This window comes from Vigna unguiculata, chromosome 6, assembly GCF_037176805.1.
Source record: "Vigna unguiculata cultivar grain cowpea cultivar isolate G323 ecotype 2 chromosome 6, ASM3717680v1, whole genome shotgun sequence".
Taxonomy (NCBI): domain Eukaryota; kingdom Viridiplantae; phylum Streptophyta; class Magnoliopsida; order Fabales; family Fabaceae; genus Vigna; species Vigna unguiculata.
In genome coordinates, this window is record NC_140797.1 from 47,556,206 (window position 1) to 47,571,307 (window position 15,102).

At 28.9% G+C, this 15,102-nt stretch overlaps 2 protein-coding genes across 2 annotated transcripts in view; both read left to right on the plus strand.

Moving 5' to 3' along the window:
• Positions 1-4,139, plus strand: part of LOC114187923 (calmodulin-binding protein 60 D-like) — a 5,477-nt gene extending 1,338 nt beyond the window's left edge. Inside the window, exons 2-8 of the mRNA XM_028076343.2 lie at positions 1-49; positions 485-543; positions 655-1,148; positions 1,216-1,376; positions 1,488-1,691; positions 2,191-2,434; positions 3,089-4,139. The exon at positions 1-49 is cut by the window's left edge and continues 27 nt beyond it. Of these exons, the coding sequence (XP_027932144.1) occupies positions 1-49; positions 485-543; positions 655-1,148; positions 1,216-1,376; positions 1,488-1,691; positions 2,191-2,434; positions 3,089-3,648 (1,771 nt within the window). The 3' untranslated portion in view covers positions 3,649-4,139. The remainder of the gene's footprint in view (positions 50-484; positions 544-654; positions 1,149-1,215; positions 1,377-1,487; positions 1,692-2,190; positions 2,435-3,088) is intronic.
• Positions 4,140-9,060: 4,921 nt separating this feature from the next.
• LOC114187415 (FBD, F-box and Leucine Rich Repeat domains containing protein) lies at positions 9,061-11,536 on the plus strand. The gene is made up of 3 exons (XM_028075669.2): positions 9,061-10,209; positions 10,413-10,577; positions 10,934-11,536. The coding sequence occupies exons 1-3, from the start codon at positions 9,292-9,294 to the stop codon at positions 11,300-11,302; spliced, it is 1,452 nt and encodes a 483-aa protein (XP_027931470.2). The 5' UTR covers positions 9,061-9,291; the 3' UTR covers positions 11,303-11,536.
• The last annotated feature ends 3,566 nt before the right edge of the window (positions 11,537-15,102 follow it).

Genomic DNA, 15,102 nt, shown 5'->3' on the forward strand with positions numbered 1-15,102 from the left:
CAGTCTGCAGAAACTTTGTTCATCGCTGGAGCCTATTCTTCGTAGAGTTGTAAGAAAATTAAGTTCATTGTATTGCTGGTGGATGGACTTATATATTATTTGAAGTTATCACTTGTACGGATTAATCATCCCCTGAAACAAAAACTCTGGGTTACTGGCCCACTATTTTGAGGCTTAAGATAAAATTGGGTAGAGTACTTGAGATCACATATTCAAACCTAAACAAGCCGAAAAACGGTAAATTTTTTTTTTATAAAATAAATAGTCCTTATGTTGCGAGAAAGACTTCCTGGAATAACATTTATTTACCTCGCTCAGGCGCTATTTTGTAAAATTGTGATAAATGCCTTTACATGTCAAATAGAATTCAATGGGACAACTCCGTAGGTTAAGTGAACCTAATTGTACGCATGCCATTTGCATGAATGATGTTTGATCATGGATATATATTTCTCATGTCTTAGTCTTGCTTCCTGCTCAACAGGTTAGCCAAGAAGTAGAGTGTGCTTTAGCAAAATTAGTCCCTGCCAAGCTTAGCGGAAGGTATTACTTTGTCTCCTCAAAGTCGATTTCATGACCCTTATTTGTTTGATAAATTTTATCTTATCCTAGTGTATTTGTATCTATATTTTAATTTTCTAATACTCAACCCAGGACTTCTCCCAAGAGCATAGAAGGCCCTAATGACAGCAGTCTACAGTTACAATTCAGGAACAGGTTATCCCTTCCCCTCTTTACTGGTGGGAAAGTGGACGGAGAGCATGGCAGTGCCATACACATTGTTTTGATTGATACTATAACAGGCCATGTTGTTACATCTGGTCCAGCTTCGTGTGTCAAACTAGATGTTATTGTACTTGAAGGAGATTTCAATAACGAGGATGATGATAATTGGAGTGAAGAAGATTTTGATAGTCATGTAGTTAAAGAGCGGGAAGGAAAAAGACCTCTTCTGGCTGGTGATCTGCAAGTGACACTGAAGGAGGGTCTAGGAACATTGGGTGATCTTACATTTACAGACAACTCTAGTTGGATAAGGAGTAGGAAGTTCAGGCTGGGACTCAAAGTTTCCTCAGATTGTTATGAGGGAATGCGTATTCGTGAAGCCAAAACAGAGGCTTTTACTGTTAAGGATCATCGTGGAGAATGTAAGTACATAACTTCGCTATTTTTGTTCAACCCTTCTTCTGCCATGAAACTGATTTTGGCTTGCAGTATACAAGAAGCATTACCCACCTGCCTTGAATGATGAGGTCTGGAGACTGGAGAAGATTGGAAAGGATGGTTCATTTCACAAAAGGTTAAATAAAGCAGGAGTATATACAGTTGAAGATGTCGTACGACTTGTGGTCAGAGATCCACAGAGACTGCGGAATGTAAGAATTTAGTCACTTTTCTATCAGGAGAAGGTTTCTTAAGTTTGATTTGATTTTCTGAATTAAAATTTTATCCGTCCAAAATTTTCACAGATTAACTATCTTATGTAGATTCTCGGGAGTGGTATGTCAAATAAAATGTGGGATGTTCTTGTTGAGCATGCAAAGACTTGTGTTCTCAGTGGAAAACTCTATGTATATTATCCCGATGGTGCAAGGAATGTTGGTGTTGTTTTCAATAACATCTATGAGTTGAGTGGTCTAATTACCAATGAACAATATTACTCTGCTGATTCTCTCTCCGACAGTCAAAAGGTAAGCAAACCTCTGCTCTAAATTTTGCATTTACCCTTTGAATTTGAACTAAACTGTTGGATTTTTTTCAGAGAATGCTTAATCTGATTTCTCATGTCACTTGTTGAGATGTGGTTTCATTCTTGCCGCTTTGTTGTTTGTACAACCAATTTTTTATCTTGAAGGAGTCCGATTCTAGGGAAAAATATAAAACTTAAGATCTGATGCTTGACTGCAAGTCATTTTGCTTTTATTCTTGAGTTCTTGCAGTACAACACGAAACTTATTGCTAGTTTAAAAAAATGACATAGAATATCCGCGTTTTTTTTTCTAACTTGAGTGAACAGATCAGACAGGCAGTTGGTTTAGTATAAACATACCCCTTATTGTTCTGGGGGTCATAAAGGTGGGAAGTTCTTCTTTTCTAGGAAAGGAAAAGTCGAAGTAAAAAAAAGTTTACGAAAATTTTTGAAGAAAAAAGGTGAAATTTCTGAAAAATGCGAGTCTCACATTCTTGTAGGTTTATGTGGACACACTGGTGAAGAAGGCATATGAGAATTGGATGCATGTTATTGAGTATGATGGCAAGTCTCTGCTAAATGCCAATCAGAATAAGACTTTGGGCACCTCCCAACCTCTGGCTGCAGGGGGTTCTCATGATTATTCAATTTCAAACTCCCTTGATCAGCAGACCTGCATCCCAAGTCTACCAGTTCCTGTAACTACTGGGCAGCCTTCAATGGATCCAGCCATAGCAGTCGGAGGTATATTGTTCCAACTGTAAGATTGTATCATTACCAACAATACCAGTTCCTTTGAAGTTTTTTTGTCCTTAATTTCGTTTTGAGTTTCCTCTTACGTTTTTCCTGTTTTTTTTTTTTTCTCTTTTGGTCTTTTTCCTTCTTTCAACTGTCCATTTAGCTAATTACAAGAGTTAATACTTCCCTATTTGACACAAATTCTAGCGGAAAATCTATGGTTGAGATGTTGGCGCACATCTCAATCATATTCTATGATTCAAAACTAATTCTATTAAAATCTACTCGACACACAAATATACGGTGTGTTTCTCTTCTGAAAATGATCAAAGTGGACAGATTCTTCCCGCATACCGGGCAGCTTTTTTTTTTTTTGTAAAGATTTAGTTAGAAGACTAGTATTTAGATTTTGGAGTGCATGTCAAGATATTAATCCAACAGATTTGTTGTATAACTAGTATTTAGATTTTAGAATGCATGCTGAGATATTCATGTGACAAACTTGGTATGTGTCATATTGTGAAACCATTACTCCCTGGGATTACTGTTAGCAAAAAGAGTAGAAAGCATTACGTGATAAATTTAATGACTTGATATTTACCATACATCAATATGCAGAATATTTTTCTCAGCATCGATGTTTGTCAATAATGTGTGCAGGTTATCATAATGTCGCGACTACCAGATCCTCAATGCAACAACAGAATGATAATCTTCATTCTTCAATTCAGTTTGATAACACTGTACTCCCACTGCAAAACCAGTTACTGAATGCTTCACACCAATCTCAACTTCCTAGAAATGAAACTGAGATGACTCTTGGTTCACGACAACCAGCTACTCCTGGCTTTCAGAGTGTCGGCATTTCAAATCCTGGTTATAGAGGATTTGAGGACTACTTTCCAGAGGAGGAGATTCGAACTAGAAGTCATGAGATGCTAGAAAATGAAGATATGCAACATTTGCTACGTATATTTAATATGGGAGGAGGGCAATCTCATGCTTCCTTCAATACCCCAGAAGATGCATACCCTTACCCATCATCTACTTACATGCCTGAGACCTCCATGAGCTACCAGTTAGATGATGAACGAAACCGTTCCTCGGGAAAGGCTGTTGTGGGCTGGCTTAAGCTTAAGGCAGCTTTGAGATGGGGCATTTTTATTCGGAAGAAGGCCGCTGAGAGACGAGCACAACTTGTTGAGTTGGATGACCCATAGAATACGAACCACGACCAATCTCACCTGTTGTGATCTTGGGCCATGACTTTTGTGTTAGAGCATCAAATACTACTTTTTGGTACTCAGAATCATATTGAAGTTTTATAGAGTTGAGTAAATATGAAATTTGGATTAAATCATTTGGTGCAGCCTTACCTTAAAGCTCCTAATGTGCCTTTATAAAACAGTAGTACAGCAACATCTGCCTGTACAGGAATACCACCCTGCAGCAACTCTTGCATCCATTTTAGTTGTGACGTTTTTTCCACTCTACATTCTTGCCTGCAAGTTGTGAAGAATTGACAGTTTACCACCAGGTTTAAACCCAAGTCTGCAGTGGCTTGAAATTTCCAGGGTCGTTTCTTGGCATTTAGCAGTATGTACTGAATTTTGTGTTGTAAGCTAGATGGTTTTATTTTCTCTGGTTTGTTTTGTGTGCCGTTTGCATGTACAATAATTATAATAAGAAAAATGATTTTTTTATTACTAAATTTTAATAATTTTTTCTTGTAATTTTATTATTTTTTAAGTGATTTTTTCATTTTTTTTATTTTTAATATTTCAAAATCATTAAGAACCTCATGTTATGAAAAAAATTATCAAAATTTAATAATTAAAATATCATTATTCTTAAAATAAATACCGAACAGCTGAATTTTACACTGCTATTTTTGCTTCTTTTTTTTTTTCTCTTTCTGAATGTTTCTGCACACATGTAATTCTATATGTTTTGTCAACGCCCGCTAGTCAGTCTTGTGATACTCGTCTAAAAACAAGAAAGAATGAACCACAGGTTTAACCGAGTGCTATTGCTTCCTGTACCACCACAATTACTATCTACAACCCACAATTAACAGGAAAAAAAAAAAAACCTAAATTACTCTTTATGTTGCACCATACCACTCTTGTCTCCACAATCGCTCCGGAGAACGTGAACAAAAGTTATTTCCAAAAGGCATTTTATGGGAGAAATAAAAGTTCTATTTTCATTTGTTATTTTTAAATTTTTCTCTATTTGTTATCACATTTCTTCTATCCATAATTGGCATAGAAGGATAAGTTCCTTGCAAGACTTGATGATGAATAAGTTTCAAATCTTCCCCAGACAAAATATTTACATTTAATGTTTTTATGCCCCCAAAAGAAGATACTTGAAAAAGAAACTAAAAAAATATACCTAGTTGGACTTACACATGATTATATGCTTTCTAGAGTCAAAAAAAAATAAAATTAAAATTTTCACTTTAATGAAAATTAAAATGTAACAATTTCATTTTTTAAAAATTATTATCATTTTTAAAATATTATTTTCTAAAATTTTATTTAATATATTAAAAAATGTTTAATATATTTAAAACATGAAAATTCACAAACCAAAATATATTTTGAAAGCATAAGAGAAACAACAGAAAAAAAGTCTAAATTCAAAATTGTAATATTGAAAAGATTTAAAAGATTTTATTCAGAACTTAATGAAATAAAATCTATAACAATATATAATATATAAATATATAATATATAAAGGCTTTCTTATCTACATTTAAAATTTTATTCTTTAAAATATAATTATTTATTAATTTTTTGAAAATTATCGATTATTTCTGCAAGCTTTTTATAAAATCGTCTATCTCTACTCTTTTTTTTCTCTTTCTATCAACAACAGTTATTATCTCATCTTTTCTAATATATTTCATTTTATTTTTAATAAATATAATTTAATTTTACATATTAACTTAATAACATGAATATTTAAAAAATGTCTACACATACGCAGGCATATATTTACACTAATTTTAATAAAATAAATAAATAATAAACGTTAACTTAGTTCACAAATATATATTTATATATATATATATATATATATATATATATATATATATAATTTCATTTTTTTCATAATTTTTTAAGATTTAATTATATTATGACATTTCATAAATTTAAAAATGTTCAATTAAGTTTATATTAATTCTTTTTAGTTTATTGAGTCATCAATATATTAAAGTTTTTTAATTGAGTCCCTTATTTTCAATATATTTTTAACAATAAGATGACATGACACTTAGTGTCTTCTTGCTTAAAATCACTATATAATACTAAAAGACTTTAATGATGAAGATTTTCTTAAGAAATTGACTGTATTTAAAAAAATTATTTATAAGAAAATTAAAATAAAAAAATATAAAATTGATAAATTGTAAATTAAGTAATAATAAAATTATTAAATTATTAAATAATTTAATTTCATAATTTTTTAGTTTTCTAATTTTAATATATTTTTATATTTAATAATTTCATAATTTTATAATGTCATAATATCATAATTTCAAAATTTATAATTTTTTAATCTATAATATCGTAATTTTGTTACTTTTTTAATTTTACAATTTCATAATTATATAGTTATATAATTTTATTAATTTATAAATTTGTAATGAATTAATCATAGAATATAAAAATATTAACTGTAAAATTAGATAATTAAAAAAATTAAAAACTAAGAAATTAAAATTATAAAATTTTATTTTTTATTTTTTATTTTTTATTTAATAAATTTATTATTGCCTAATTATCTAATTTTATATTTTATATTTTTTATCTTATTATTTTATAATTTTAATTTTCTTGGAGAAAATCTTTTATTAGATACAATTAAAATATTTAAGTTGAATGATAGTTGTGTAAAGTAACTGTTACGTTATACAATTAAATGTATAAAGTAAGAGAGGTAAGTTGATGAAAAAGTTTTACATTTTAAAGATTCAATAGACCAATGAAAAAAAAAATTTAAAAGAAATTTAATTGAAAATTTTTAATTTTATTAAAAACTCAAATCACAAGTAAACCTATTTTTAAGACTAATAGTTTATAAAGAAAAGTTTTAAAGAAGAAAAAAACATTAAAATACATATCTTTTAAATTCTCTCTGTATTGAATGCGACTTTGATGAAAAAAGAGAGGCATGAGTACTAAAATTATTATAAATTAAAAGTAATTACTAGATAATTCAATACCCCTCTTTATCTTTCTTTGTATCAAATTTTTTTAAAAGAAATTTAAATACATTTTTTTTATATTTAATAATGATTCCAATAAACAATCCATATGTATTAAAAAGATAAGAATAAAGATGAATGATAGTTCTTTGATAATTGTTTACAAGTAACTTTTATCTCGTGTGGTGGGTAAAATTTTAAATTTCCCAATATCAATTTTATTTTATTTTCCTTTTAATAACATTGACTAATATATTTAACGTTTAATATATTTAACTTTTACTAATTGAGTGTATTTTACTTAATAACTTAAAAGTTAAAATTAAAATTAAAGAAACACATATATATTACAAATACTAAATGAAATAGTTTTCTCAGTCAAATTATTAAAGTTTAGAAAACGTAGAACAGTTACTTTAATCAATAAAAATATCTAATAATTTTTTTTAAGTAGTTTTGTAAGATTACTGAATGTGTTATTCTTTTAAAATTGTTATTATTCTAATTTTGTCTATTGTGAATAGGATGTCAAACAAATTCGTACCCACGATTATTCACATATAAAATTTATAATGGGTAGGAAATGAATATTATAAATGAATATTCACGGTAACAGGTACAAATATTTTTAATACCCGCATATTAACGGACTAAGAATGAATATTATAGTATCTGTACTCGTCAATACCCATACCTGCTATACTCTAATTTATATTAAAAATAAATAAAAAACATGACTAATATATTAACATATTAATTTTGAATGAATTATTTTTTATCAATTAATTTTTTAAAAAATTATTATTTTGTAAACTGTCATTCAACACTACTTACTACTTAAATAAATTATTTGGACTTTGTTTAAAATTTATGAATGCATTATTTACATGTGAGTGTCGGGATTTGCTATTTATTTATTTATTTATTTTATTTAAAAGGCATAAGTTTTTCGTAAATCTCTTGATATGAACTGAGTTACATCTCATATGCCGTGTTGAAAAAAAAAGAAGAGATAATTGAAGAATTAAAAGAAGAAAATATATTTAAAATATCATGGATCTCTACTCCCGAACGATACAACAGAACAAAAATTGTGGGATGAAAGTTATCTAAATAAATTTAAAAGACAAAATTACGAATTTTTGTATAAATCAAACTTATAATTAATTTTTTTTAATGTATTGAATAAAATTTCATTTCATTTTAGATGTTTTTATATAAATAGAAAAAAACATTTTTTTTTCTATCACATTTTTATGCGTAAATTGTTGCTCATAGTTAATTTCAATATTCTCTTTTTTTTTCTTTTACTTTCTGTAACCTCAATTCTTAATTAAATATTAAAAATTGATTTTATAAAAGTAATCTTACTTGCATGTCATTTTATTGGTCTGTAGTTGTAGATAAACAGAAGAGAAAGAAAATATAATTTCATTGGTTGTGTTTTAAATGTCCGTTTGATTTTTAAAAGCTCTTCTTAGCTTTTTCTTTTTCTATTTTCATTTTCAAATAAAACTCATTGCCACATATCTCATTAGATTATTTATTAATTTATTTACTCATGATCTCTTTACAGTCTGGTTGCCTTTTATTTGTATACCATTTTTTTGTCATAATATACAAAAAAAAATTGTTACACAATTAATTATCGAGAAAATTTATAATGGTACTTTTTCTAAAAGAATTTTGGTAAACAAATAGGTACTACCAATATTACTGCCAAAGCATCAATGAAAATGCTACATGTGATGAGAAATTAACACTGTTATACATAAAATAAACAGATCATTCTAATTCTCTCAATCTGTATAACGTTTTTTTTTTTCTCAACAAAATTGACCATTGGAAAATGCTGTTAGAACTAAAATTGATTACAAATTCAAATTTTTCGACAATTAATTTTTTTTTTTTATAAAAAAAATTGTACTTCTCCATGTCAAACTCCAGGTGGCATGTGAATTGCACTTCTCACATGGAAGTACGTTACTTCTCAAAACTTCAAAACTTTAAAACAGTCTTTTTGCAATACAATGAACATATGTAACTTATATGATTAAAAAACAAATGACAGGAAAAAACGTATACAGTTTTCTTTTCATATATTTATTATTTCTGAAAAGTTTTAATACAATTAATTTGCAACTGCCAAATTAATAAAATTAAAGTATTATTGGAATTTATTAGCCTGTTTATGTGATAAAGATGAATGAATGTGAATTTGTTTTTGGTGAAGAGGCAATACTTGGTAAAAATTTAAAGCCTCAAAACCAGGCATGTTTTAGAAAGCACCCAAGAAATGATAACAAGCGAAACGACATGGCCTCTGTGTGGGGCATATGTCGTTTCGGGCTTGACCAGTGATTCCCAGATGCCATGTGTCAGTGTTAGAGTGAATGCATATTGCGTCCAAAGCTTGCATAGAAAGCAGCGTAGTGAGAAAAACACAGCACAGTTTGTGTTTGCAGCAGCGATAACGTTTATGGTAACATCATTAATTTCATGCGAGTTGTTCATCTATAAAAAAATCTCCAATGTCCCCAAACTTTTTCATCAGCTTCTGGGTTGCTCATTGTTTCAAACCTGAGAACCATTCACTCTTGTTTTCTCTTTCAAAAATTCTTACACAGTTTCAATTCTTCATTTTTCAATGGTCAGAATCCGGACACAGGCCGGATCTAAGAGACTCAGAATCGTCTCAGAACCTCAGACGCTGTCTCCTAATATTTACCAACATCTTCCGTTTGAAATTGTGGAGGAAATTCTGTCGTTTTTACCCATCAAAGAGGCAAAACAGCTATGCATTCTCTCATCGGAGTTTCGGAGTCCCACCCATACCAATCGCAAATTCTTGTTCGGAAAAGATTTGTCGAACCGGTGCAGCCGAGAGTCCATGGTTCAGTTGGTGGATAACCTCTTTGTGACTCACAGGGGTCGTTACATTGATTCTTTTCAAATCTACATTAACCCTGTTGGGGTTGAAAACTTTCTCCACAAGTGGCTCGAGATTTGCCGTGAGAAGAGAATTCAGGAACTGGACTTGTTTTTTCTGGAACCTGGGTACACTCTCACCGCAGATTTTGTCAACCAGCTGAACAAATTAAGCTTCTTGAAACTGGTCCATTGCAACTTGGAGTTACCACTGAACCTCTTAAGTATGGCCAATCTGAGAAGTCTGATTCTGAGGTTTGTCCCTCTCACAGATGAAAGGATTCACGCTTTGATATCTCATTGTAGGCAGCTTGAGACTGTTGATCTGCTTTACTGTACTGGACTTTTGTGTGTGGAAATATATGCCAGGGAGCATAGATTTTTCAAAAAGTTGAGAGTTGCTGGCTGCAAGAATTTGGAAGTGTTTGTGGTTGATTCCCCAGTTGTTGAGTGTGTGCACTATTATGGGCATGTCCCAACAAGAATCCGGTTTATTCAGACAACAAAACTGAATGAGGTTTACCTCAATTTTATGCCTGCTGGGAGCAGAGGGTATTTGCAGGCTTCTGTGGTAGAAAAGCTTGTCAGTGACATCCCTAATGTCAAAGTTTTATCAGCTTCTGCTCTAGTTCCTGAGGTATATACATGCTAATGTGTTTCTAGTTAGATCTTTGTCATTTGGTGGACAAAACTCAGATACAGTTTTTTAGATGATGCTTGTCATATGCTCTCACGAAAATCAAAGTTTTACTTCTGTTGTATAGTAAGTTAAGGATCTGCATATAGAATTTGTCTTTTTGATAGATTGATGGTGACAATTTTATTTTAATTGGAATTCAGGCTCTGACTGCAAAGTTTCGACGTGGAGTTTTTGGAGAGGCGAGCTACAGTTTCTTGAATCTGATGGAGCTTCATTTGATCATGGAGGGGGGACTCTTTTGCAATCCATATGATATTCTGGCGTTTATGAAGCATTGCCCTCTCCTGGAGAAGCTTTTCATTGATGTGAGTATATAACACTAATTAATCCTCAAACAATAATTAACAGCAATTACTAATTGCCTTTTGATATGATTTTATGATCTAGATGGTTTGGAATAATAGATTATACTTTTATCAACTGGTGTATTCATTCTGCCTTCCTTTCTCAGCAGAAGTTTTTCAATAAAATTGTGCATTCAACTCATTCTAGTATAAATTCAATAACTAAAAGGTGTATACATATGGATAATAAATTACTTTAAACTTTTGATGCATATAGAAAATGAGTGATGAGAAGTATATTTATGGATTTTATACAATTCTTTGATTACTTTCAATTACAATTTTTCTTTCTAAAGGCTTTAAACTATATATTACAGATAGATGATTACACTTTTGACTGCGGACCATACTGGGAACTGCATCAAAAGTCTAAGATGGAGAATTTTGATCTCTGCTTTGATCGGCTGAATTTTATTAAGCTTAGAGGTTTTAAGTTCATTACAGCTGAACTTCAACTGGTGAAGATCCTTCTGCAAAAAGCAACCCATTTGGATGCATTGGTTCTCGTCTCACAGAAGAATTGTGTTGCTAACGTATGGACACCATATGGACGTCGATATGACAAACTTCTTCACTCGTGGAAAGCATCGCCAGAAGCAAAAATAGTTACATTTGAGCATCTGGATGACCAAAGTCGCTCAAGTTCATCATCCCATTCAAGAGACTGCGTACTTTCAATCGACTAGAGTTTTGGTATGAGAATAAACCTTTTAGTTTATCAGTTAGAGCGATAGCATTGGTGTAAGTTCCAACTTTTCAAAGTTATTAGGCAAAGGAGACATCACAAAAATTCAGGATAGTTTCATGGCTAGTTTATACCGGTGTAAAATTTATTTATCTTTGCATATCCTTGTTTAGTGTTGAGATGGTAAAGTGATAACATTGTGCAATATGATGCTAAAAACCATGAAAAAACTCAAGGGGTTTGTTTAGTATTTTGATCAAACATGTAGTAGATAAAAGAACAATTATCCGCCTCTTCAATCATATCTGCTTTAGTGTTAAACTTAATTGTGACAAAGACTCAACTAATTATAGGTTATAATTAATCACATTCATACGATTCACACAAATAACTTTACTTGTAATTCACAAACTCAACTGATAACCAGGAACTTATCACCATCGCTTTTGAAACCTCATTTTTCCTTCTCATTCGTGCAATATGTTCCATAAAATATAACAATTAACCCATTTATTGCATAGCACAATAATTGGTCTCGAAAGACTGACAAGTGGTATAAGAGCCAATGGCTAAAACGGGTTAAGACTAGTGCAATATGATTTTTGTATCGAAAGTCTTTTTGACAAAGGTTTCATGTAAGTGTGTCCTGTCAAGGAAAACGACGATATAAAAAAAGGGCAGAAAATGAGTACTCGTGGTTGAAAATGCTTTCGTTAAAGAGGAAGTGTACCAATGTGGTGGAAGAGACTCACCCTTGAGGAGGAGATTGTTAGGAATGTGAGTCTAAGTTCCACATTGGCTAGAAATGAGAAAATATAGCACAAGGATGAAGATCCATAACTCTATTGCTTTAAGGTTTTTGGTTGAGAGTAGTCTCAATGTCTTATGTTGTTAGACTCATATCTCATTGGTATTTGTATCTCCTCCTTCAACCCCCTATAGACCTAACACAAATAACATCATAATTATCATTAAAACCTCATCTTTCAACTCATCATACATCACTCAATCATGATAGACTTACTCAACAAGTCTCTCCTTTACGCTAAACAAGACACTCATAAGTTGTCCATGAGAAAGGAAACGGAGAAAATGATCATTTTATATTATTAAACACAAAGTATATCTTAAAGTTATACAAAATTAAATAAAAATTAATATTAAATCAATGAGACATGAAAATGATTGTAATTGAAATGAATATTTATCTTTATTGCAATTGATTATGTAAATCAAGCTACAACAAAAAAAAATATTTTATTTTTAACAAAATAATTTAGTATCACTAACCCTACTTTGAGATTATTATTACTGCTACTAATGAAGATAATAGTTTTGGCATGAATAATGTAATACTTACCATTGATATAAATGATCTCTAATTTCTACAACTACTACTTTGGTACTAATACAATATACACTCATATAAATCTGCACTCGTTTTTAAGTTCACATCCCACTTTAATTCGTATTTGGAAAATGAAACTTTTCGGATCAAGTTTCAAATAAGTTTTGCATCAATTCAGTATTATCGAACGATATTTTGCATGGATGGACTGTAGTTTGGATTGCTTCACAAAACAATAATCTTTGGGCACTGACTATCATTCAGACATAAACTTTGGCATGTGTGTTTCGTGCTTCCGTGACTACTCTTCCATAATGAGGTTAATTGTTTTTTTAATAAATATATAATTTATTATATGATCCTTTATATCTCATAATTATATGACTCATAACATTTTATACTTATATGACCTCTCATATTACATAATTATATATGTATATGACTCTTAATATTCTACAATTATATAATTCTTAACATTTCATAAATATACATCACATCTAAATCCGCCTCTAAACTTTCAAAATCAAAATATCGACGTAAGATTGTTACCATTATAATAACAGTCTTATAATACTTATCGTCAACATCACAATTTATTATTATCCTTATTATTACTCCTAAACTCTCAAAGTCAAAATATCGATTTAAGATTGTTACCATTATTACTAATAAATGTCTTAGAATACTTATCATCAACATCACAACTTATTATTATTCTTGTTGTTACACCTTTCACTGATGATAACAATAATTACACCATATTTTTTTATTGTAATATAATTTTCACAATTTTTATTTTAAATTTATTGCTATTATAACTATTATTATTTATTTACATGTTCTTGTTATAATATGTATATATAGTATTGTGATAAATGTTATTATTGTGATTTTTCTTTTAACCATGGTAATTTTTCTTTTAACAATTCTGTTCAAAATATATAATGTCTTTAGGTTAGGTTTTAGCAGTGAAAAGAATCAGAAATTTTTTTGTTATTTTTTACAATTATATAAAAATTAAATGATATAACATATTTTGTATTCATGTTACTGTATTTTTACAATTACAAAATATATACATCTACAACTATTACACCAATTCCCTTTAAAAAATATTTCGATTTCAGATCATTTATAATATTAATTATATATAAGATGAATATAAAGAACAGATTTTATAATATGTACAACAAACTTTTTTTCACAAATTTTAGAATTGTAATTATGTATTTTACTGAAAATGATTAGGTTACTAAACTAAAAACACTACATTTGAGTGTTTAATTTTATAATATATATATATATATATATATATATATATATATATATATGTATGTGTGTGTGTTTGGATAGGTAAAATGACCACAATTCCTTCTCTTGCCGTTTTTTTTTTTTTTTTATATCAAGTCCTGCGACTTTATTAATATTTACAATAGATTGGAATAATTATACTGTCTAATTTAAGAGAATGAATTTGAAGTTATTGCTTTTAAATGTAAACATAATACCATATTACTTGTTTTATATGCAATTATATCACACTTAATATTTCTTTTTACCATATTAAAGATAAAAATTTAATAATTTTAAAAATTTCCTTTAATGTTAGAGATATGTTTTTCCTAGTTTCCTTTTATATTGAACTTTTCCATTTTGTATAAGGTAATACTAGTTTTTTAATATTATTTTATACTTATAAAAGATATCAGAATTTTTTAAAATTTTCTTTTGTTTTGAGATATTTTTTTCTTTTCAATATATCTTTTCAAAACATATTTCTTTGAAAATAAATTTTATCCTTTTTAAAAGATATCTGCTATTTTCTTTTTAAAACTAAAATTAGTATACTTTATTTATTTATTTAGTTTAATTGTATAAATATATGTTATTAAAATTTCTTAAGTAATACATTTTAATAATTTATCTTTACCATTATATTATATAAATTTTAATTAAATATGTTTAATAAATATAAAATATTTAATAAAATACATAAATATACAATTTCTTAACTGAAAATGTTCTATTAATATATTTTATTGTTTTGTAACTGTTATTTTAGTGTAACCTAATTTTATTCTTCATTATTTTATTTTATTTTTTAATTTGTAAAACAAAGATTAATTCAGTTTTATAATCATTTTGTGGCCATTATCTTAATTTACATAATTATTTGTCAATTTTATTCTGTTTGAATATATTTTATATTATTATTTTAGTTTTTATGTTTGTCTTTTTCAATTCAATTATTTACTTCTAATAAAAAAATTATGTAAGACATTTTATTTTTTATCAAAAAAAGTAAATGCATATAAATGCATATATTTTTACTAATAGTAATGAAAAATAGATACATACGGAAATGTGTATATTTGTACCAGTATGTACGAAAGAGTTCATGATTAACAAATATTATGAAGCAAAATTTACTGAATTTTATTAATTTACTCAAA

Bases quoted from the DNA above. Each gene is read 5' to 3' on its own strand.
- LOC114187415 (XM_028075669.2), top strand. From the start codon at position 9,292: ATGGTCAGAATCCGGACACAGGCCGGATCTAAGAGACTCAGAATCGTC. The intron at 10,210-10,412 runs GTATATACATGC...ATTGGAATTCAG, and splicing joins CTTCTGCTCTAGTTCCTGAG to GCTCTGACTGCAAAGTTTCG. The intron at 10,578-10,933 runs GTGAGTATATAA...TATATATTACAG, and splicing joins TGGAGAAGCTTTTCATTGAT to ATAGATGATTACACTTTTGA.